This window comes from Gymnodraco acuticeps, unplaced genomic scaffold (genome assembly GCF_902827175.1).
Source record: "Gymnodraco acuticeps unplaced genomic scaffold, fGymAcu1.1, whole genome shotgun sequence".
Lineage (NCBI taxonomy): Eukaryota > Metazoa > Chordata > Actinopteri > Perciformes > Bathydraconidae > Gymnodraco > Gymnodraco acuticeps.
Genome location: NW_022990258.1, coordinates 319,401 through 345,005, shown reverse-complemented (window position 1 = coordinate 345,005; position 25,605 = coordinate 319,401). Strand labels below are relative to the sequence as shown.

Below are 25,605 nucleotides of genomic sequence, written 5' to 3'. Positions count from 1 at the left end.
TAGAAAGTGGAGAAATCTCTGCAGGGAGGACCAAGGTTTAAAACACACACTGTTATTTACTCAACAAGTCACAGTTATCCTTGTTTTATTTATGTTGCTGTGTTTTTTTTCCATTGGTCAATTTACAGTAATAAACCTTAGTTTTACAGTATAATGTATGGTTTTCCGATTCTGGCCCACTGCCAGAGCTACGGCACTTGAAATAGAATTCAGCCAGAACACGGCAGAAAAGTCAGGGATGTTTGGAATGAGTCCACAACACTCCTGATTGGTTAATATAAACGTAATCGAAGAAACCTGCCAATGAGAACTGTCCGTGCCTGTCGTTCACATTTGAAACATCCACGTCAGTTTGAGCGGGTCTCCTCCTGCTGGAGCTACAGCTGTCTGTGTGTCTGCTACAGGAGTTTATGGATTCATATCGGGATCGTTTTACATCTACACGTTAAATATGAGCATCGGGACGTCAACAAATAACAGAAGACTTGAGATCTGGTGAGTCCCGTTAAGTTGGTATGCATCATTAATAGGTTGTTAAATGTTAAGAATCCCTGAGATGCTGTTTCTTGCAAGATGTTGCGCCCGGGAAACCCGGCTTAACATGCGGCTGCTAACGTTAGCTTACAGCTTATTGCAGTGCTGCCCCCCCCACCCTCTCGTCTGCAACACGGGAGAATTACACCTAAACATGCAGTGGGGTGTCACAGTGTTGTCGCCAAGTTTAATGTAAAGTTTCACAGCTTTCTTACAGCGGAATCTAGTTTGTTAATGTTCAGTAGCCAACAGCTAGCATAGCATAAACAGCTAACCGCTAACTTGCTAGTTAGCTCTGCTCTATATATTACACGCTAACATGACTAGCTAATGTCACACTGTGTGAACTAAAATACGTGTTGTATTACTACATCATACATGCTTGGTCCAAATCACTGCTAAAATTAATTATTTTTGAAAATGTATAGTAAAGAAACACTCAGCCATGCATGAAATAACATGGCAAAAGAATACAGGTAATGTTTGACCCATGTTGTGCCTTAGAAGTGTAGTGATACAAACATGATTTTTATTCAAAAAGTAAGTAAGGGAAAAATAAAAATTAGAATTGGTGTTGATCCAAAACAGGCTAATTGAGGAATACCTGGAATCCTGAATGGTTGAAGTAATTTATTGCAAAGATATTTACAATTAAAACTAATTTGGGTCACTTTTGACACATGTTGGTTGTATGTTGTGTAACAAAGGGTTAACATGACGGCTGTGATGTTCACTCTTTTGACAGAGCACCAGTGGACAGTGAGGACTATGGAAGAGAAGATGTGATGGCTTTGTGTGGAAAGCTGCTGATGGCAGCCTGTGTCCCTCATCAGTCTCTCCAGGCAGCACCCAGCTATTCTTCCATCTTGCAGATGGAAAGACTTTGATATGTGAGTAATAACTAACTTGTGTCTAACATAATATTGAATGTGGTTTAGTAAAGTATTTAAAAAATACCCCACATTGTACATGTACAGGACAATCAGACCTTGTTCAACAAAGATCATCAGACAATTGTTTTGTCTTTGAGGTACAGCCGCAGCAGAGAGTCTGAGTTTGAAGAAAACACTAACATTTTATTTAGTGTTGTTTAATCAATCAATATTTACTGGTCTTGAATTTCCTCACTGGATTACAAAATGCTCGAATCTTATTGTACAGGAACATTATTTAGATTCAATCACCTGAAGATGAAAATATAGATTCAGCTAGGGGTGGGCGATATGACGATATATATCGTCGTGACGATATTAGGTCTCCACGATATGCTTTTTCAGAGATATCGTCCTATAGTGATAAAAAAAAAAAGAAAAAGAAAAATAGCGGGAGGGGAAGAGGCTCTCCGTGTGCGGCGCAGGGGGCTATGACAGCGGACGGAGAGCCTCTTACCCTCCCGCTCCCCCAGCCTCACCTACTGATTTTAATTTCACCATATATCAAGCCCGATCGATTTCACAATGTCAGCGCACCTCTGCTTTCGTTCAGTCCGAGTTGTTTGACACGCTCCCAAAGTCCCCGCCCCCTTTCTTTGCAGCGGGAAAATACACTGTTGACAGACACACAGCAATAATGGACGGAGAGTCAGATTCTGATGTAGAACAATTAGATTTAGTCCCCAAAAAGAACTCTACGTCTGTGGTATGGAAGTATTTTGGCTATAAGACAACAGACACGGAGCAAACAAATGTCATCTGCAAAATGTGCAAACAAGGACATTTCAAAGCGACAGATGGCAACACGTCGGGCTTACGAGACCACCTCAAACGCAAGCACCAGAAAGAGCATGCAGAGACTGTAAGAGTGCAAGGTCCCCCGCGTGTGAATGCACAATCTACCGCAGCGACTGCACCAAAACAAACCACCATAGGTCAGGCATTTCATAAAGGGGCTCCTTATGAAAAGACTAGCAAACGGTGGAAAGACATAACTGACGCGGTGGCGTTTTATGTGGCCAAAGATATGCAACCAATACAGAGCGTGGAAAACAAAGGTTTCGTGAGGCTGATGAAAACAGTTGACCCACGGTACCAGGTGCCCAGTCGAAAATATTTTTCTACAAAGGCCATTCCACAAATGTACACTGAATGCCGAGAGAAGGTACAACAGGAAATTCAAAATGTCCAGTTTTTTGCTACAACCAGTGATTTATGGTCTAGCCGCACGTCAGAACCGTATATGAGTCTGACCATTCATTTCATTCACAAGTGGAAGCTGCAAAGTGCATGTCTCCAAACGATATACTTCCCGGTAGACCATACAGGGGAACTAATCGCACATGGCCTAAGGGACTTACTTCAAGGCTGGGGACTGAAAGAGGAGAACATGATCTGCATGACCACAGACAGTGGAGCCAACATGGTTAAAGCTTTGGATCTTAACGCCTGGACTCGCCTGCAGTGCTTTGGTCACAGACTTCACCTGGCCATCGGTGAGTGAAACAAGTATTATATTAATATATGACTACAAATGATACGTTTCTTCATTTCGTGTGTGATGCATTTCAATAAAATATATAAAAATCCATATCTCCAAAACAAGAAAAAAAATAGTAGAATTAAAAATATAAATAGTTTAATGAAAATGTGAATCAAAATGTATTGTGTGATTAACCAATTAAGTCCTTTGTAAAAAAAATATATATATTTAGTAGTGATAATAAATATTGCATTCTACAAGCTAGGCCAAACTTTGCATTGTTATGCAAAATAGTTGGCAGAGGAGGTTAAACCAGATTAATAAATCTTCATCTTCTATTTCTTAGAAAAAAGTGCCAAAGACCCTCGTGTTGATCGCACAGTGTCCATCTTGAAGAAAATGGTCAGTGCATTCTCCTTCAGCTGGAAGAAAAAGAGGGAGTTGGCTAGGCTTCAAACAGAGATGAAGCTACCTCCGCACAAACTCATCACCGACTCACCAACTCGATGGGGCTCCAAACTCGCTATGATTGAGAGAGTGTTGGAACAGGAAAAGGCCATTTCTGAGATCCTTAAGGCAGACAAGAAGACAAGGTGTTTGGTCCCTGGATACAACGAAAAGGATGTGATGGAGTCTGTAGTGAAGGCCCTGGGTCCACTACGGGACTTCACAGATGCACTCTCAGGTGAGTTTATTTAAATGTTTTATTATTTATATATTTTTTAATTAGAAAAGTGGCAATACAATCAATACAACTCAATATACAAACATAATTACTATTTGTCCTCTTTTTTTCTTTTCTTTTTAGGTGAGGACTATGTGAGTGTGTCTTATGTAAAGCCAGTGCTTCACCTGTTCAAAGAACACCTCTTAAAAGCGGATGATGACGACACTGACCTCTCAGGAGAAATGAAGATGACCATTCTCAACTACCTCACTGACAAATACAAGGATCCCAAAACTGAGAACTGCTGGATATGGCTTCACTTGTTGATCCAAGGTTCAAAATAAAGTACATTGACAGTGACAACTTAGAGAAGATACAAGCCAGAGCTGTGTCTGAGCTTGAGTCCTTGCTGACTGTCACTTTACAAGCGCAGTGTCCCGCAGCATCTTCATCTACCTCCACATCACAGAGCCTTGAGGCAGAAGCAAACCAGGGCCCCCACAAAAAGAAAGCTAAGAAAACACTGGCCAGCTTTTTGAAGACCTCTGTAACTTCAGCTGGCACATCTGCTGCTTCTCCATCCCTAAAAGAAGCAATAGATGCAGAATTGAAGTCCTACCTGTCCGTACCAAATGCAGACAGTGAAATGGATCCTCTGGAATGGTGGCAAAACCATGATGGAAACTTTCCAAGGGTTAGCTAGAAAGTATCTCTGCATTCCGGCAACTAGTGCTCCCTCAGAGAGAGTGTTCAGCACTGGTGGCAATATTGTCACATGCCAAAGGGCAACTCTCAAGCCAGAGAAAGTTGACAAACTGATTTTCCTGGCAACAAATCTGTGATTGTGTTCTGTCAACAAGAAAAGAAAAGTAAAACAAGTTTTAAAAAAAAAGAAAACTATACAATGTGAAGACATGCTCTAAAGCTGTCTAGTCAGGATTCAGACAGTTTTGCACTTTATTTATTGTCTTGTTTGATTCTGTTGGCTTATATTTGTTATATAATAATAATATGTTTATTGATGTTCATGTTTATTGATGTTCACTGCTCACTTGTTCATTTCAGAAATAAAACCAGCTTGAAATGCTTTTTTGGTCTGTTACTCCTTTTTGTTTTAGTTTCTGTTACCTTGTAGGTGCTTGTACTGTTAAGTAACTTGAAAAATAACCATAATAACCGACATGAAAAAATATCGTGATATATATCGTCTATCGTGATACTGCTTGAAAATATCGTGATAACATATTTTTCAATATCGCCCACCCCTAGATTCAGCGATATGTACCATTTTAAGGAAATAGACTGTTAGTGGTATTGACCGAAGCTCCGCAGCTGTAGCTAGGCGCTGCTAATGAAAACTCAAGTGCTCAATTTGTTGGTTTTTCTTTTTTATTAAGAATTGACCAAGCATATCTTCCTCTTCGAAATCCCAGTTGTACTTCGCTAACACGCAGTGCCTGGGAGGGTCCGTTTGATTGTTCCCACAATAATGCGCTCGTGCGTGCGCTTGTGCTTCAAACAAGATTTAGGGGATCTATTGGCAGCTGCTGATAATAACATCCATCATTATGGTTTACTAATAGTTATCACTTCACTTCCTCCTCCAGCGTGTGTGTGTGTGAATATTGGTCGGCCTTTTTTGATATTAGTCATTTAAGTTATACAGATCAGTGTTTTCTGTAAGAAATACCAATAAGTAATGTGTGTAACATGTATACCACTACCCCAAATACCATAACTAGTGCAAGACATCTTGAGTACAGAAGGCCGGTCTGAAGGCTTCAGTTTCTCCAGAGACCGAGTGGATCCCTGTCTGTCGGCCCCTGAACGCCTCACTGCAGCTTTTATTTCTATTAACTTGCCGGTCACTGAGACACCAGGGAGCTCTGAGGCCTCCAGGACAATCATTACAGCCCATTAATAATAATGTGTGCAACAAACACATGCACAGGCCGGGGGGGACCTAACATTACACTGTCAGATACAGCAATGAAAACATTTAGAGAACTTTACTACAGCTGAAATAATATCAACTGTTTATACATTTTAGCTTTTCGAAGAACGTATCATTGTTAAAACAAATCAACAGACAGCGTAAAAAATGCTATATAATTGCCAGTGGGCCCAATCAGAGAATTCATCTTTCAGAGAACTTGTCAAAGGTCAAGCTTCTCTGTTGTGAACTCAAATTATTGTGACTTTTTCTATATTAGATATAAGAGTATTCAACCCTTTTGTGATTATTTAAGCTCATTGTCCAAGATGATTGCACTTCTTGGGGGTCACTCCTAGGTGCAAAACTGGCAAAAATATGAACTCAAAACTAACTAAAACTAGGAGAACGACTACAAGAGTGCAGACCTCTACCGCAACCGTGCTCGTACAAACAAACAAAAATAAACTAACTTGCAATCACCCAGGAAGGGTTTGGGGGCCACGTGGTTCTGGATCCAATGAAAGGACAGATACAGCATTGCGTCGACACCCTGTGGCTCAAATGCCCAATAATGGTATTCAATATGGTACAAAAACACGAACGTTTTACGGACAAAGTTGGAGAACAAGCATGTACAAGTTGAATTAAAATCTGATTTTCCTTTTTCTGTACATATTCCTAATTTGAGTCACAGTTTGTACAACCTTTTTCCCTAAACATTTCCAAATGCCGGGTTTGAGAACTATTCACAATAAACAAAATGTTACGAGTAGGAGAAATATAATTTAAACTATTTTGTCACTCTGGAATCATTTAATTTAAGATTGCACAAAGTTGTAAGAAATCTCTTAATTGCATAATCTTTCGAATATTGCTGTTGTTTGAATGCCTTAAACCCAATGGGGGTATGAGTCGCCTGGTGGTTTCTCGTTAGTTGTTGAGTCTGAGCGTAGAGAAATGTTCCTCAACAGAGAGCTTGTTGATCGACTTCAGCTGGTGTGGTGGGAGGTTGGGGTTAGATGAAGTTTCCCTGCAGAGTTCCTGCTGATTATGGTGCTAATTAACACATCACTGTAACAACAGCAAACACACGTGGTAAAACAGTAAGGTCATGTCTACATTACATCACTGAGCAGGGAGGCCAAGGGGGCCCGGACGCAACTAAGGCAGCAATCATTTGACATATGGCATATTTACATCTTTGGCATATTTACATATTTTATTAACCTTTAAAGGGATAGTGGAAATGGAACCTCAAATAGTTTCGTTTTAACTTATATACAAGCATAATTACGTACCAAAACAATCACACCTGATTAAAAAAATATAATAATTGCCTTACGCATGTTAGAAGCACTTTATTGCAGCTTCCCCGAAGTTTTTTAGAAACGAAATGTTCGACTCAGCCAAACCGGAAGTGACGAAAACTTAGGAAGACGATACGATAACAAACCATGGCGTCTATGCAGAATGAACGTGGAAGGGCAAATATACCAGACAAAGAAGAAGGATTGTACGAGGTATCCAGTGATGATAGCGAGTCAGAAACATCCTCTCGGCTTTCCTACGAAAATGTCGTTTTAGGAACTGAATCTGAATCCGGTTCAGTAAGCGACGATGGTGACAATATTGAGCCAGACGATGAACCATTACGTCCTTATTTGTTCGAGCCCGAGCCCGAGGTGATGGTTCACGGCATGGGCAATGGCGAGGATGACCAGGACCAGGCGCCAGATGATGCACCCCTACGCACAAATAATCTTGACTGGTAGGTCCCTAAGCATAGCTCACGCATCTTAAGATCACCTGTAGCCTTTACAAATATTAATCATTGTTAACCAGTTAAGGCCGAAGGTCCCCCCAGTGGACCCCTCCCACAGTTTTTTTTCTCTCACATGTCTCAGGGCTTCTTAACATTTATGAAACTATTAATGTTTCATACCCTTTTAAAGGTAAGAAACTCCGCTAACTGACAATAAGAACAATTGTTAGCTAGAAAAAACACAAGAGTAATACCAAGCCTTTGAATTAGCATTGAGCGAAACAATGCTAACTAATGCTAACGCTTTTTTACACACAACACACGGTAGAAATGCCCTTATTACTATCTTAACTGCACAAACAAGATATACGATTTAAAGCTGAGACTCCACAGATTCCACACATGTAATGTCATCACTGTAAGACCTCGAATTCCTGGAGCTATCAGCCAGAAAAGAGAAAGTAAACAACATCCGGTTCCAAAAATATTACAATAATTACGTCTTACCTTTTTTGATTTGTGATCAAAAGTTGTGTTCAACGGAATAAAAACGCATCTCAAGGTTAATCCAATGTCGTTGTGTCACGTATAATTTTTCTGTCGCACTACAGCCATACAAAACACATCTATTCACCATAATAAAGGTCGGCTATTCACATGCAAATGCTATTGAATGTCCGCCATTGTTTGTGCCCGTCTTCCTATGCTCTCGTCATCACCCGAAGATTCCCGACGATTCCCGAAGTATTTCGTTTCATTGAGAGGGCACAGTAAAATTGAAAATAAAATGAAACTAGGCGCATGAAATTAAAAAAAATGGTTTATTATGCTTCTTTTTAATAAAAATACATAAGTTAAACCCAAAATTCGCGGATTTCCACTATCCCTTTAATTCAGACCAAGTTTCTCTCTCTATATTGTATGAGGACCTTAGCAATTTCATAACCAGTGGCCAAAAATCATCATGAACTGACCCTACAATCCTCTGACTTACCTATCACTCCAATAGAGACAGGAGACAAAAGCAACTTTCTGAAGTTCGATGAAAAAAAAAAAACGGAATAATGGAAACGGACAGAATTAAGTTAAATGAAAGCTGCGAGCAGCAATGAATGGGTCTTCGATGATCCGCGCAGGTCCGCTGTTGTCCGCATGTCATACGATTACACCCCATAATACTCTTAAATGTCTTGAGGGCTGCATCATTATATAACATGAGACGTTTCCGGCCGTTTGAAGCATTTACACTGAAGTTATAAGAAACCGCGTTTCATGGTGAGCATTGTGTTTCCATGGCAACAGCATGTGTGAAATCTCAAAACTGAAACGTAGATGTCTTCACGGCTGGACTGTTAGCACAGATGTGAAGTTTGAGCACCTTTTGACAATTTGTATAGGAGTTACAGCGTTATCTTGTTTCATGGTGTACTCACCATGAAACAAGATAACGCTGTAACTCCTAATAAAACACGATGTTGTCGTAAGTCATAGGAACATTGACCAAATGGCACCAGGCCCTCAACATTGTTGCCATGACAACACATTACTATGTGTTGTCATGGCAACAATGTTGAGGGCCGGAGTGTTAACCATCCTCTGAAGCCTGGTGCCATTTGGTCAATGTTCCTATGACTTACGACAACATCGTGTTTTTTGGCGATGGATGCGTTGCCACGGAAACTGCATATGGTGAGATCTCGTATTTGGCGTAGAGCTGTTGAGGCATGGACCATGTCCATTGGAGTTACAGCGACATCGTGTTTTATGGCTTCATAGGGTTGAGGTTGGACACTGACCTTGAATTGTGAAGGTGAGTCATTGACCTCGTACCGTTAAGATTGGGCACTGACCTCACAAGGTTAAGATTAGGCATTGACCTCGAAGGGTGACCATTAATATCAATGAAACCATTTTTAACAATGAAATTAATCAAATCAAGGCGGAAAAATGCCAGGTATTCTATTATAATGCTCTAATAAAATCTCTAATAATAACTCAACAACAAGCCCTGTCAAACCCATTAGTTAGGCAGGGGTTGCTATCGCTACCAGTTTGATGAGTTGATGTTACGTCACCCAGGAGGACAGTACTGTACATCTCTTTTAAAATTGAGACAGAAGACTGGCTGGTGAGAAGCAGTCTACAACAGGCACGGAAAGAGACATGTAAGGTATTACTGACCTGATTTTGATGATCAAATCACTGAAATATTTCCAATGTATCCTTGGTTTACATTTGCAGAAATGCATACCTTGTGTTAAAATGACTTTTGGGACTAATCAGCATCCTCCCATTTGTGTTTTTTGATTCAGGTTGATGGAAAACTACACTTACAACAGCTTTTACATCCAACTGGAGGGCTTAAAGGTCACGGAAATGTCCCTTTACCCTGTATTTTTGTTTTTGTTTTGTTCATACCTTTTTATTATGTTCGCTAATGTTGGTATTATAATCCTAGTTTTAATTGATAAGAACCTTCACCAGCCCATGTATCTCCTTTTCTGCAACCTGCCTCTGAATGACATTCTTGGAAACTCTATCATGGTTCCTCGTTTGCTTTCAGATACCCTGCGGCCTCCCTCTGAACGCCTTATCAGTTATCCAGAATGTGTGGTGCAAGCTTTTACTACACATATGTTTGGTACCACCGCTCACACTATACTCATTATAATGGCTGTTGATAGATATGTGGCTATCTGTAATCCTCTGCGCTATTCGGCCATAATGACAAACAAGATGGTGATCAAGCTGACAGTTTCTGCCTGGGGAGTAGCCTTGGTTACGGTCGGGATTCTGCTCGGTCTGACCATACGCCTGAACCGATGCAGGACTATGATCACAAATCCTTACTGTGATAATGCTGCACTGTTCAAACTGTCCTGTGAGAGTGTGTTCATTAATAATGTCTATGGCCTCACGTTCACTGTAGTTCTGTTCACATCTTCAATCGGCAGCATGGTTATCACCTACAGTAAGATCACTGTGGTCTGTCTGATGAATAAAAGCAAGTCTTTGAACAGTAAAGCCCTGAAGACCTGCAGCACTCATCTCTTTGTATATCTAATTATGTTACTGAGTGGAATGCTTGTTATCCTCCTGCATCGCTTCCCTCAGTACTCAGACTACAGAAAACTAGCTGCCATTTTATTCCATATCATCCCCGGCAGCCTGAACCCTATTATTTATGGAGTTCAGTCGAAAGAGATACGAACATTCGTATCACATATGTTTCAGCGTAAAAAGGTTTTACCTTCATTGTAATGTTGATACAAATAACCAAGAATATACATATGAGATGGAATATGCTTGTATGTGTTTGCTTTATGCATGTTAAATGCAAGGTCAAATAAGTACAACGTTGTGAATAGATTCCTGACCTTTTAAATAGCAACATGTCTTTGACCCCACAATGTAATGCAATGAAGCTAATAATGAAGTTACCCTTATTTATTATCTTAATGATGTAAATGTCTTTACAGGTTTTTTGTTGGGATCACTATAACGTTTATGTACTTTATCAAATAGTTGTTTATTTTTACCAAATGATTTGTCTATAGAAGTCTCACTTATTAAACAATGAATGTGCTGTAAACACATGGTGTGTGAGGGTTAAATTAATGGGGTTCAGTTTATGTGAGGGTGACTTTAAATCTGGGTGGAGATTCGCCCATTCACCAAAGTATTGACTCTGTCTGAATATTGTTTACGGATGCTTTAGCAACTAACTGTTTAACAACAAATTATCGCCATCATTTGAAACTTAATGATGGTCATCCAAATCATGTTGAACTGCCTATAAAGATGATTTGGATGGCTATTATGAAGTTACAGCTGAAGCTTATATTACCTCGTTAAATTGTTAATAAATGATTGCTAATGCATTGATAAACATAATGTAGACGGATAGATAATACTTGTTAATGCTCAATAATCTGTTTCTCCATCTATGTTATATTTATAGATTCTTAATATAGTATAAGCGTTTTAATGTGTGTAATAATACACTTGTATGGGATAGTTTATGTGATCATAATGTGATTGTTATCAGCCATGATTTAGGAACAACACATTTTAAATCACAAAACGTAAAAGTAAAAAAAAACATAAATTGTTCCAATATATAGTGTCACATCTTTAATATTGTGGGAAGTGTTATGTTGTTTGTTTCTCATGCAACATGAAATACTTAACTTTGAATAAATACACCGTGTGCAAAGGAGATTGTTCTATACTTTTGTACAACCAAGAGAGTGCGAGCTGCCACTGAGGTAAGTCCCCAACAGCGGAGACTGTGGCTGCGAGGGATTGCGGTCGTCTTTCAACCAGAAGGTTGTGGGTTCGATCCCAGCCCATAACTCAACATGTCGATGTATCCTTGGGCAAGATACTTAACCCTGAGTTGCTCCCGATGGCCAGCGGTGTGTGAATGTTAGGTCCTAGAGCAGGGGTGGGCAATTATTTTTTCCATGGGGCCACATGAGAAACAAAAGATATTGTGGCCATAAGTCTGAACTCAATTCTGTATAATATTAATTGTATTTCTTTATAAAAAGCAGTAAATAGCATTGTTTTGACAAGCTGGTAAGAGTATATGTTATAGTTGAGCAATGAAAAAGTGAGGTTGCCTTACAGGAAATGTAATTTATTCAATCAAATTTCCCAAAACAATGGTAAACAAAATGTTTTTCACCATTTCTGACTCATAGTGAACATTTTCAGTCGCATTCACTACAAAACACATTTTGAGTTTCATATACTGTTGGAAAGTTGTGTAAAGGTTCTTAGCATTCTTAAGACATCACAACATTGTCTTTGTGCTCCAAACATTCAGCAAGAGACATCATATTGAACATCACTGAACATCACTGAATGGTGATTTTGAGAAAAAGGCTTCCAAAGAAAGTGTTCCAGGTCACTGCTAGTTGGTGCCTTTACATGCCTACATGTGCAGTCTAACCACCTCATTTGGTGTTTTGAAGTTCTCTTTTCTTGTTCAGTGAGAGAAATCTAGTCTCTGCTGGGCTTTAACGAGTGCGTCAAAGTCAGGTTGAATGTCTGAGGTGGAGATGCAAAGCACAGCTGACAGATGATCATCAGTGAGAGAGGATCTATACCTGGATTTCATAAACTTCATCTTTGAACATGTTTGTTCACATATGTAGGTAGAGCCAAAGAGAACCAACATCTTCTGAGCATGTCTCCTCATGTTTGGAAAGTTCTCCTCCTCGAGAGAAGAGTAGAAATCCAGCAGAGATCCTGACTTAAAGCGCTCTACCAGTACTGCATCAGACTGCAGGTCGATGAGTTCCAGCTGAACATCACTGGGTGCATTATCCACACTGCAGTTAAAGGGAGAGGAGATCTTCAAATCACCTTAAACTCACCATGCAATGCTCCTACATGGATGAGTACCTGCGGAGGTGATCAGCTGATGGTGTGACTTCTTTCAGGGTCTGCATGTGAGTGAGAGTGTTGCTCTCCAGTTGGCTTGAAAGAAACTGCATCTTTCTCATGAAAGCCTTCACCAGTGTTTAGAGTCGGAGAGGTCCTGATAATTTATTCCGGTAAATTACGCTGACCTACTAATTGACCTGACCGAAGTTATTGAGTCTATGTAAGTTTGCTGCTTGGCTCAGATCCACCAACGTCAGCAAGATCTCACCTCTTCCTAACCCCCCGAAGAACCAGGTTCAATTAACTGCTGTTTCAATTCAGACAACTCTCTTTTAATCTGTTTAAGGAATCCCGAAGGATTTTGATATCAGTAAATGGAGTGTGCTCCTACCTAAGTGTGTGTGGCAGGGTGCAATCTTACCTTTGAAGCAGGAGAGGAGGGCACAGGTGTCTTTTAAATTATCCCAATCCAACAGGTGGGATTCAGTTTATTTGAAGAAAAATAGGTCCAAACTAATACAGGGTTTTTACCTTCTCTCTTTACAACATTATAATCAGGGGTGCACATAACTTTTTTGCCCTGGTTCTCAAAGGAGCACCTGGAGATGTTGCTTGGTGCTCATCCTTAAAATGAAATAAACCGTAACTTTTGAGGGGTCTTGACTTTATTTGCCTGAACACGGCACTGAACACACATGCAGAGGTGAACACAGAACACACATGCGGAGGTGAACACAAGACAACATTAGCACAACCAGTAATCCTACAAGCTGTCATCACTACCCTCCTGACTGTCAGACATGGTAGCTGATGATGTAGGCCTACTTCTTTATCTCTGGTTGAGTCTGTGATTAGCTGCTTGCATCCACAAGTCAACAGCTAGTTTTGGGTCGAAAGTCTCTGTTGTCATCTTAGACAAGTGGATGTAATCAAATAAGTATGTGAACATAACCAATAGCCTACCATAGCCAATAACAAATGAATGTAACTTATTTTATTTGTGTTGTTCATTCATATCTTATTTTATCTTATCTTAACATTTATTTATTTATGCATTTTTTTTTAATCTCCAGTTTTAAAGGATATTTTTGGTTACTGTCCTATAGTATACATTGGAATGATTTAAAACCTGTTTATCCCAATAATTACAAAGGAGTGCCTTACATAAATTGTGACCAAACCGTTTGAATTTAGACTACGAGTCCTTTACCTCACTGAGCTGTAGTTCACTTATCAGCCTCTCAGTCTGACTGGAGAGGACTCTCCCTCCACATTATTGTAGAAACATCTTCTTATCTCCGTTAGAGCAGCTAGCACGGCACCAGATTATAATAACAACAGCGCTGGTACCACCCTCCCTCTCTACCTCGCATTTTGTCTGTGAGCTGCGGGCGCCAGATAAGCCAACATCCCCCATTTTCATCACTTACAGCGCCCATCGTACAGGGCAAATGAAAGGTGGAACCGGGGTGAAAAGGGTGTTACATTTACTTAATTGTGAATATTGTTACATCAAGGCCGAAAATTAGGATGAGCCCCAACGGTCAAAATGTTTTGACCTCCCCAGATCTGGCGCCCTAGGCGAACATCTAGCCAGTGCTACGGGCCGGCCCTGAGTTCATATCATGGTTCATATGCAACTCGCAAATATCTTTCTCTCTCTTCTCTCTCTCTCTCTCTCATCTCTCCTCTATTTTCTCTTTTCTCTTCTCTCTCTCCTTCTCAATGTTGGTACGCAAATGCGCTTTGTTTCAAATGACCCGGTGCTCTTTTTTTGGCGGAGGTGCGCATGCGCACCTGCGCACCAGTTATGTGCAGCCCTGATTATAATCATACTAAAAAAAAAACATGGTGCTGTGATCATGTTCAAATGAAACTTTAATTCACAGTCTTACATTTATTACCAAAATGTTTTAATTTCAACTGCCCAATTCAGTTGTGACATTTTAAAATTCTCCCGATAGCATTTAGAGGTATTTCCTCATAAAAAGACCGGTGACAATAAAAAGCGCATTCAACTTTTCATTCACCAAATCAATTCACATCCGTTTCATACCTTTTTTCCGACACAGACGGCGGGTACTAACATTCAAAAACACACACCTATCTCCCGCAGGTATTTCGGAGGAAGATCCTCACGGTGGCGGTTCCTAATCACAACCACATCTCACAACCATGTCTCCCATCAAGTCATTCCACTCAGCATTCCAACCAAGAAATTCACTCAGCATTCAAAGAAATTCACTCAGCATTCAAACCAAATTCACTCAGCCTTTCAACCAACAAATATCAGAGATATTCACCAAGTTTGAGAGAACATTACCGAGAGCTATTAACCCAGCTCTGAAGGACACAGCCTACCGGGAGAGAGTCTACCAGGGGTTTCCCCCCCTCTCTCTCGCGCTCTCTCAAAAAACCTGTCTCTTTATGCTCAAAAAACCGGATCGAAACCCAAAAAAAAACAACTCCTCCTCTACACCCAAATTTGTGAAAAACTGGGCATGGCTTCTACTGTACAGGGCTAAACATGACCCGACATGTTCCATAGCTTTATGGCATAAGACACACCTTCCCATGTTAGTGTAAAAAGGACATGACCCCTTTAGGCCTCTGATGTGTTTCTCCTTAAGCTTGGAGCCCCCCTCCCTGTGAACTGCTGCCAGAGGAGAGGGAGAAAACGGCCTACTCTCTTCAGAGACACCCATAAATCATAGACCTTACACACTCAACCTAAACAAATCACTTTGTTTTGTTTATACTGTAACTATAGAAAAACCTAAAATATGAAGTATTTTTCATTATGGGTTATACAAAAATATAATTGATTATATTTGATTATAACTAACTTTCGTTTTAAGTATTAAACATACTATGAAAACTCACAACACCCTCTTTTCAAAACGCAAAGTTATCAAATAGCAACAGAAAAAATTGTAAGCATACATACATATTCAAAAACCGTCAAGAAGCATTCTCATTATGGGTTTATACAAGAATATGATTTATAATTAACTTTCGTTTTTAAGTATTCACTTCATACTATGATCTCAACAAGCTCCAGATTCCCTGCAATGTCCTCGATCCTTCTCGTCACGGTTCGCCTGGACAGCGGGACTTGCTCAAAGGCTTCTTTTTTTTCAGGGCATATTAGTGCTGCAGAGTCCACTAAGCACTCTTTGACAAACTCCCCCTCTGAGAATGGCTTACTGTGTTTAGCTATTTTGTGGGATATCACAAAGCTGGTCTTGGTTGCTGCATCCTTGGATGTGTGAAGCTTGGTAAAAAAGCCTTGCTGCTTTTGCAGCTTAGCTAGCAAAGCGTTCGATGTGCGCGCCCTTTCAGTATCAGTCAAGTTTTTGTATTTCTCCGCGTGTTTCGTCTCGTAATGCCGACTCAAATTGTAGTCCTTGAACACGGCGATCTGCTCCCCGCAAACTAAACACACGGCTTTACCTCCGACTTCAGTAAATAAATGCTTAGCAGTCCAATTTTTGTTGAAAACCCTACATTCGGCATCTACCTTTCTTTTTTTAGCATGAGCTGACATTTTTGAGCGCTAAAGTCGTCTTGTGACAATGATCCAATAACGCGCACGATGATTGCACTCCTAGGTGCAAAACTGGCAAAAATATGAACTCAAAACTAACTAAAACTAGGAGAACGACTACAAGAGTGCAGACCTCTACCGCAACCGTGCTCGTACAAACAAACAAACCAAAATAAACTAACTTGCAATTACCCAGGAAGTGTTTGGGGGCCACGTGGTTCTGGATCCAATGAAAGGACAGATGCAGCATTGCCTCGACACCCTGTGGCTCAAATGCCCAATACAGTTATTCAATATGGTACAAAAACACGAACGTTTTACAGACACAGTTGGAGAACAAGCATACAAGTTGAATTCAAATCTGATTTTCCTTTTTCTGTACATATTCCTAATTTGAGTCACAGTTTGTACAACCTTTTTCCCTAAACATTTCCAAATGCCGGGTTTGAGAACTATTCACAATAAACGAAATGTTACGAGTAGGAGAAATATAATTTAAACTATTGTGTCACTCTGGAATCATTTAATTTAAGATTGCACAAAGTTGTAAGAAATCTCTTAATTGCATAATCTTTCGAAAGTTGCTGTTGTTTGAATGCCTTAAACCCAATGGGGGTATGAGTCGCCTGGTGGTTTCACGTTAGTTGTTGAGTCTGAGCGTAGAGAAATGTTCCTCAACAGAGAGCTTGTTGATCGACTTCAGCTGGTGTGGTGGGAGGTTGGGGTTAGCTGAAGTTTCCCTGCAGAGTTCCTGCTGATTATGGTGCTAATTAACACATCACTGTAACAACAGCAAACACACGTGGTACAACAGTAAGGTCATGTCTACATTACATCACTGAGCAGCAGTGGCGGCTGGTGGAAAATATTTTTGGTGGGGCTGTTGATATAGTGAGTAAAACATTTTTTTTGGGAGAAATTACCCCTTAAATTAGGACTTCTGGTGATGTAATGGCGCGTTTCCAGTGCAGCGCGGAGCTCGCTTTAAGCGTGCCGAGCCGTGCGGGACCCGTTTTTGGTTGCGTTTCCACTTGGCGTAGTACCGGCTAGCGGGTCCTAATTCACAGTTTTTCTGGCCCCATAAAATCGTGGTTCTAGGGCCAGGAACAACCAGGCTGAGTCGGGCTGAGTATGCTAAACTAGAGAGAGAATCGCTGGCAAGGGAGCTACAACTACAACAAGATGAACATATTTTACCGTGATTTAATTGTAATACACGTTTCTAAATGATGCCGAAGTAACAACATACTGATACCGGTTAGTAAAAACCATGAATTAACGCTTTGACAAGTCTGCAGACAGACGGCAGGCGGAAAATCCTTTTAAAATGCGTGTTTTCTAAATGGAGCTTGGCTAAGCTAACGTTATATATGCTCCGACCGTCCACACTCACAACAACGGCCTATACAGACATAAATAAACCAGCGACTGTATTCTCCATGACACAGGCAGTCTGTGGTTTGTACTTGTTTAACTTTTGTCTAGTTTCTGAACAGATCGTATCTGTCCCCGGCTGTTTGAAGAGCAAGCATGGGAAACAAAAGACAGCATTTACCTGTTTGCATCCAGCTAGCCATGCCTTTCTGGTGTACCAGCTACGTGAGAAGCCTCGTTGATACGTTTTGTCTTTTTCCCGAGCTTGCTGCGATATATACAAATCGGGTTGGTCCGGTCCAAGGTCTTTAAGCAACAGTTTATCTCCCAAACTTCTCCTTTCGAAAGGATTGGAGATTAGCTCTTGAACGGAATTGGGCGGGGACTCCACCTGCACATGAAGCCATCCTCATCAACTACTGCCGTACTGCGTCACCCCACCGGATACGAGTCACTAGTGTCCAAACTACATTGGCGCCCGGTGATAATCAGATTTGACGACGCTGATTGGCTGAAATTATGTTTCGGCATCATAGTTTACAGATAGCAACAGTCAGCTGCTATGGCTGCTGCTGCACTGGTTGAGGGCTCCTTTCTTACCGCCCAGACGAGAGAGGGTAATGACCATAGACTGTATATATAAAGGTAATGACACATGGGCAAGGCCAGGCAGGAAACATGTGACTTATCAGTACCTTTTAGACATCGTCGTAACACAATTTTAAACGAGATTTGATTGTAGATTATACATTTTACTGATCCCAATTATATAATATTTACCTTGTTTATTAAAAAGAAAAATAAAATAAAAAAATATTTTTTTTAAAGGTGACATGTCATGCTTTTCCGGTTAGTACCCGTCCCCTTGTGTGTTATGAAGGTTTGTATGCCTGTAAACGGTGTGCAGAGTCAAAACCCTCAAAGTACACCATGTAGCGAGTAAAACTCTAACACAGAAAATATCTCCCCAAAACGCCTCGTTGGAGATACGTCACTGTCCATTTGATTCTTCCGGGTACATCATAATGTCATGTCGTCCCCGGAACGAAATGGACCAATCCATGGAGCCGTTACGTTACGTCCGCGGAGCCGTTACGTTAAGCCCCCGCTGATTGGTCCAAATTGACCAATCCACGGACTTCCTCACACACTCAGTGCAGGCAGCTCTGCTGATCTCTCCTCCCTGGCTGATAACAGACAGTTGGGATCGTGGCGAAATTCTCTCTGCAGACCCATTCTCACACCGTTTATCAACCTTTTTCTTACTCAATATCAAGCCACACTTATTGTTTTTACTTCGGCTGTGACTTTGTGTGTGCTCAGGATGAGTTTGGCTGTGTTTCGCTGTGTATCGCTAAACAAGGAAATCACACCTCCACGGAGCTCAGCGCGATTCACAACGTCCCGACTGGTCCCGACCAATCGGAGCACACTGGGCTCACAGGGAGGGGGGGGGGGGCAATAGCTGCAACGAGCCGTTTAGTGGAGAGAGTGAATACTGCTGAATACACATACTATACAGAGATGCTGTATGCGAAACCAATGTGATTTTGGAACATTGAACAATATAAATATATTCTAGTAGACCTCAACAATGGAATTATGATCAGTAGAAATGGCCATGACATGTGACCTTTAAATATATATATATTTTTTATTTTGTATGTGGGAAGAGGTGGGGCGGCGCCCCTAGCGCCCCTATGGGCCGACCGCCACTGCTGAGCAGGGAGGCCAAGGGGGCCCGGACGCAACTAAGGCAGTAATCATTTGACATATGGCATATTTACATATTTGGCATATTTACATATTTTATTAACCTTTAATTCAGATCAAGTTTCTCTCTCTATATCAGTGGTTCTCAAACTTTTTCTGTCTTTGGAGAGAAAAAAAAAGTCGGGCCCTCCCAACACAAATAGTCAGGCTCAGTGGCGGTGCCAGAGATTTATTTTGGGGGTGCTGTGGGGTAGCTTGACGTTTCATAGAGGGTGCTCAAACATTTAGGGTTTATCATTAATGTCAGGGTGCGTGGAAAAGGTAGGACCCAAAAGCAGTATTAACAAAAAGTGAGCTTTAATTTACAAAAAAAGCCAATGACAAAAGAAAACGAGACAAAGTTAGCATTACCAAAAAACGGGAGCATGAGTAAATAATCCAGGACCAAAACTTCAAGGACAAACATGGAGCGTGACATGAAGGGAAAGACAAACAATGCACCAACACTGAACACAGGAAGAGACAAGACTAAATACAGGGAGGGGTAATCACAAGACGAGAAACAGCCGGGCAGGGGAGGAGAAACACAAGGGCCACAGGTGAACACAATCAGACAACTAGACACACCAGGGAAACTAACGACAATAGGAAAAACACAGAGAGAGGGACCAGACAATACACAAGGGAGACAGGGAGAACCGAACAGCAAAATAAACCCAAACCTGGACCTACAAAACTAAAAACGTGACATAACATGCATATCGTGACAATTAATGTACCGGGCGCTACAGTGGAATGTTCTACTGCAACACTCCCCACGCATATACACAATGTACCAGCGACTGTTACAATGAAGGCTCGATAATCAGCTCACAGCATATAGATAGGTGTAAGCAGGGGTAAAGTGCTATTTTTATAGGTGGTGTGTGGACCTCACATAGGGGGGTCCGGGGGCAAGTTCCCCCGGGAAGATTTATTTTTAAATATTGAAGTTAAAAGCATCAATCTGGTGCACTTTGAGAGCAACATGAGAGATCTATGGATACATCTCTCAACACAGAACTGTAAACAGATTTACTATTTCTTTATGGATATTTTACAAATCACTCCCTTTTAAACTTTATTCTTGTTTTACTGTCATATATTATTTCATAGCTGTTTTTTATTTATTTTCTTATTTTTGTATAACTAAAATGATCATATAAACGTGTGCCTCGGAAATAATAGTTTACATTAATGGTGACCAAAACGTTTGAGACCCACTGAGATAACACTGAGAGTCCTTTAGCTCACTGAGCCTCTCAGTCTGACAGGAGAGGACTCTCCTCCACTTTGTTGTTGAAAAAACTCCTTATATCCGTTAGCATAGCTCGCTAGCACCAGAAGCTAACAACAACGATCTCCAGTACCGGTGCGCTCTCTCTTTCTCTCTCTCTCGCGCACACACAATGGCTCGTTCCGCACACACACAGCGTCGAGCTTTAATGAAACACAGAGACCCAGACGTAATAGTACTGTATCATATTATTTTCGAATCAATAATTTTTCAAAATATGATTTTTTAAATTTTTTTAATTTAAATAACCATTTTTCCTCCTGGTCTCTCGCGCGCCCCCCACTTTGAGAACCACTGCTCTATATTGTATGAGGACCTTAGCAATTTCATAACCAGTGGCCGAAAATCATCATGAACTGACCCTACAATCCTCTGACTTACCTATCACTCCAATAGAGACAGGAGACAAAAGCAACTTTCTGAAGTTGGATGAAAAAAATAAACCGGAATAATGGAAACGGACAGAATTAAGTTAAATGAAAGCTGCGAGCAGCAATGAATGGGTCTTCGATGATCCGCGCAGGTCCGCTGTTGTCCACATGTCATACGATTACACCCCATAATACTCTTAAATGTCTTGAGGGCTGCATCATTATATAACATGAGACGTTTCCGGCCGTTTGAAGCATTTACACTGAAGTTATAAGAAACCGCGTTTCATGGTGAGCATTGTGTTTCCATGGCAATGGCATTTGTGAAATCTCAAAACTGAAAAGTAGATGTCTTCACGGCTGGACTGTTAGCACAGATGGGAAGTTTGAGCACCGTTTGACAATTTGTATAGGAGTTACAGCGTTATCTTGTTTCATGGTGTACTCACCATGAAACAAGATAACGCTGTAACTCCTAATAAAACACGATGTTGTCGTAAGTCATAGGAACATTGACCAAATGGCACCAGGCCCTCAACATTGTTTCCATGACAACACATTACTATGTGTTGTCATGGCAACAATGTTGAGGGCCGGAGTGTTAACCATCCTCTGAAGCCTGGTGCCATTTGGTCAATGTTCCTATGACTTACGACAATATCGTGTTTTTTGGCGATGGATGCGTTGCCATGGAAACTGCATATGGTGAGATCTCGGATTTGGCGTAGAGCTGTTGAGGCATGGACCATGTCCATTGGAGTTACAGCGACATCGTGTTTTATGGCTTCATAGGGTTGAGGTTGGACACTGACCTTGAATTGTGAAGGTGAGTCATTGACCTCGTACCGTTAAGATTGGGCACTGACCTCACAAGGTTAAGATTAGGCATTGACCTCGAAGGGTGACCATTAATATCAATGAAACCATTTTTAACAATGAAATTAATCAAATCAAGGTGGAAAAATGCCAGGTATTCTATTATAATGCTCTAATAAAATCTCTAATAATAACTCAACAACAAGCCCTGTCAAACCCATTAGTTAGGCAGGGGTTGCTATCGCTACCAGTTTGATGAGTTGATGTTACGTCACCCAGGAGGACAGTACTGTACATCTCTTTTAAAATTGAGACACATTTCTGTCAGAAGACTGGCTGGTGAGAAGCAGTCTACAACAGGCACGGAAAGAGACATGTAAGGTATTACTGACCTGATTTTGATGATCAAATCACTGAAATATTTCCAATGTATCCTTGGTTTACATTTGCAGAAATGCATACCTTGTGTTAAAATGACTTTTGGGACTAATCAGCATCCTCCCATTTGTGTTTTTTGATTCAGGTTGATGGAAAACTACACTTACAACAGCTTTTACATCCAACTGGAGGGCTTAAAGGTCACGGAAATGTCCCTTTACCCTGTATTTTTGTTTTTGTTTTGTTCATACCTTTTTATTATGTTCGCTAATGTTGGTATTATAATCCTAGTTTTAATTGATAAGAACCTTCACCAGCCCATGTATCTCCTTTTCTGCAACCTGCCTCTGAATGACATTCTTGGAAACTCTATCATGGTTCCTCGTTTGCTTTCAGATACCCTGCGGCCTCCCTCTGAACGCCTTATCAGTTATCCAGAATGTGTGGTGCAAGCTTTTACTACACATATGTTTGGTACCACCGCTCACACTATACTCATTATAATGGCTGTTGATAGATATGTGGCTATCTGTAATCCTCTGCGCTATTCGGCCATAATGACAAACAAGATGGTGATCAAGCTGACAGTTTCTGCCTGGGGAGTAGCCTTGGTTACGGTCGGGATTCTGCTCGGTCTGACCATACGCCTGAACCGATGCAGGACTATGATCACAAATCCTTACTGTGATAATGCTGCACTGTTCAAACTGTCCTGTGAGAGTGTGTTCATTAATAATGTCTATGGCCTCACGTTCACTGTAGTTCTGTTCACATCTTCAATCGTCAGCATGGTTATCACCTACAGTAAGATCACTGTGGTCTGTCTGATGAATAAAAGCAAGTCTTTGAACAGTAAAGCCCTGAAGACCTGCAGCACTCATCTTTCTGTATATCTAATTATGATACTGAGTGGAATGCTTGTTATCCTCCTGCATCGCTTCCCTCAGTACTCAGACTACAGAAAACTAGCTGCCATTTTATACCATATCATCCCCGGCAGCCTGAACCCTATTATTTATGGAGTTCAGTCGAAAGAGATACGAACATTCGTATCACATATGTTTCAGCGTAAAAAGGTTTTACCTTCATTGTAATGTTGATACAAATAACCAAGAATATACATATGAGATGGAATATGCTTGTATGTGTTTGCTGTATGCATGTTAAATGCAAGGTCAAATAAGTACAACGTTGTGAATAGATTCCTGACCTTTTAAATAGCAACATGTCTTTGACCCCACAATGTAATGCAATGAAGCTAATAATGAAGTTACCCTTATTTATTATCTTAATGATGTAAATGCGACCTGACCACGGATAAGCGGGAGAAGATGGATGGATGGATGGATGATGTAAATGTCTTTACAGGTTTTTTGTTGGGATCACTATAACGTTTATGTACTTTATCAAATAGTTGTTTATTTTTACCAAATGATTTGTCTATAGAAGTCTCACTTATTAAACAATGAATGTGCTGTAAACACATGGTGTGTGAGGGTTACATTAATGGGGTTCAGTTTATGTGAGGGTGACTTTAAATCTGGGTGGAGATTCGCCCATTCACCAAAGTATTGACTCTGTCTGAATATTGTTTACGGATGCTTTAGCAACTAACTGTTTAACAACAAATTATCGCCATCATTTGAAACTTAATGATGGTCATCCAAATCATGTTGAACTGCCTATAAAGATGATTTGGATGGCTATTATGAAGTTACAGCTGAAGCTTATATTACCTCGTTAAATTGTTAATAAATGATTGCTAATGCATTGATAAACATAATGTAGACGGATAGATAATACTTGTTAATGCTCAATAATCTGTTTCTCCATCTATGTTATATTTATAGATTCTTAATATAGTATAAGCGTTTTAATGTGTGTAATAATACACTTGTATGGGATAGTTTATGTGATCAGAATGTGATTGTTATCAGCCATGATTTATGAACAACACATTTTAAATCACAAAACGTAAAAGTAAAAAAAAACATAAATTGTTCCAATATATAGTGTCACATCTTTAATATTGTGGGAAGTGTTATGTTGTTTGTTTCTCATGCAACATGAAATACTTAACTTTGAATAAATACACCGTGTGCAAAGGAGATTGTTCTATACTTTTGTACAACCAAGAGAGTGCGAGCTGCCACTGAGGTAAGTCCCCAACAGCGGAGACTGTGGCTGCGAGGGAGTGCGGTCGTCTTTCAACCAGAAGGTTGTGGGTTCGATCCCAGCCCATAACTCAACATGTCGATGTATCCTTGGGCAAGATACTTAACCCTGAGTTGCTCCCGATGGCCAGCGGTGTGTGAATGTTAGGTCCTAGAGCAGGGGTGGGCAATTCTTTTTTCCATGGGGCCACATGAGAAACAAAAGATATTGTGGAGGGCCGGGCCAAAAGGCTGAACTCAATTCTGTATAATATTAATTGTATTTCTTTATAAAAAGCAGTAAATAGCATTGTTTTGACAAGCTGGTAAGAGTATATGTTATAGTTGAGCAATGAAAAGTGAGGTTGCCTTACAGAAAATGTAATTTATTCAATCAAATTTCCCAAAACAATGGTAAACAAAATGTTTTTCACCATTTCTGACTCATAGTGAACATTTTCAGTCGCATTCACTACAAAACACATTTTGAGTTTCATATACTGTTGGAAAGTTGTGTAAAGGTTCTTAGCATTCTTAAGACATCACAACATTGTCTTTGTGCTCCAAACATTCAGCAAGAGACATCATATTGAACATCACTGAACATCACTGAATGGTGATTTTGAGAAAAAGGCTTCCAAAGAAAGTGTCCCAGGTCACTGCTAGTTGGTGCCTTTACATGCCTACATGTGCAGTCTAACCACCTCATTTGGTGTTTTGAAGTTCTCTTTTCTTGTTCAGTGAGAGAAATCTAGTCTCTGCTGGGCTTTAACGAGTGCGTCAAAGTCAGGTTGAATGTCTGAGGTGGAGATGCAAAGCACAGCTGACAGATGATCATCAGTGAGAGAGGATCTATACCTGGATTTCATAAACTTCATCTTTGAACATGTTTGTTCACATATGTAGGTAGAGCCAAAGAGAACCAACATCTTCTGAGCATGTCTCCTCATGTTTGGAAAGTTCTCCTCCTCGAGAGAAGAGTAGAAATCCAGCAGAGATCCTGACTTAAAGCGCTCTACCAGTACTGCATCAGACTGCAGGTCGATGAGTTCCAGCTGAACATCACTGAGTGCATTATCCACACTGCAGGTAAAGGGAGAGGAGATCTTCAAATCACCTTAAACTCACCATGCAATGCTCCTACATGGATGAGTACCTGCGGAGGTGATCAGCTGATGGTGTGACTTCTTTCAGGGTCTGCATGTGAGT

At 40.6% G+C, this 25,605-nt stretch overlaps 2 protein-coding genes across 5 annotated transcripts; both read left to right on the top strand.

Moving 5' to 3' along the window:
* The first annotated feature begins 282 nt into the window (after positions 1 to 282).
* Positions 283 to 11,533, top strand: LOC117549091 (olfactory receptor 146-like). Of its 4 annotated transcripts, XM_034220692.1 has the most exons (5): positions 283 to 495; positions 1,280 to 1,424; positions 2,786 to 2,962; positions 3,296 to 3,634; positions 3,758 to 5,048. In XM_034220692.1, exons 3-5 carry the CDS (start codon positions 2,857 to 2,859, stop codon positions 3,958 to 3,960), a joined length of 648 nt encoding a protein of 215 aa, XP_034076583.1. In that variant the 5' UTR covers positions 283 to 495; positions 1,280 to 1,424; positions 2,786 to 2,856; the 3' UTR covers positions 3,961 to 5,048. The 4 variants fall into 4 exon arrangements, with proteins under 4 accessions (XP_034076583.1, XP_034076579.1, XP_034076582.1 ...); XM_034220688.1 differs by having other exon boundaries at positions 1,280 to 2,962; XM_034220691.1 differs by lacking the exons at positions 2,786 to 2,962; positions 3,296 to 3,634; positions 3,758 to 5,048 and adding an exon at positions 9,627 to 11,533.
* A 10,689-nt stretch (positions 11,534 to 22,222) lies between these two features.
* Positions 22,223 to 24,351, top strand: LOC117549081 (olfactory receptor 146-like). The gene has a single exon (XM_034220674.1). The coding sequence runs from the start codon at positions 22,393 to 22,395 to the stop codon at positions 23,335 to 23,337; it is 945 nt and encodes a 314-aa protein (XP_034076565.1). The 5' UTR covers positions 22,223 to 22,392; the 3' UTR covers positions 23,338 to 24,351.
* Positions 24,352 to 25,605: the final 1,254 nt, after the last annotated feature.

Bases quoted from the DNA above. Each gene is read 5' to 3' on its own strand.
- LOC117549081 (XM_034220674.1), top strand. From the start codon at position 22,393: ATGGAAAACTACACTTACAACAGCTTTTACATCCAACTGGAGGGCTTA.
- LOC117549091 (XM_034220688.1), top strand. From the start codon at position 2,104: ATGGACGGAGAGTCAGATTCTGATGTAGAACAATTAGATTTAGTCCCC. The intron at 2,963-3,295 runs GTGAGTGAAACA...TCTATTTCTTAG, and splicing joins CAGACTTCACCTGGCCATCG to AAAAAAGTGCCAAAGACCCT. The intron at 3,635-3,757 runs GTGAGTTTATTT...TTTTCTTTTTAG, and splicing joins CTTCACAGATGCACTCTCAG to GTGAGGACTATGTGAGTGTG.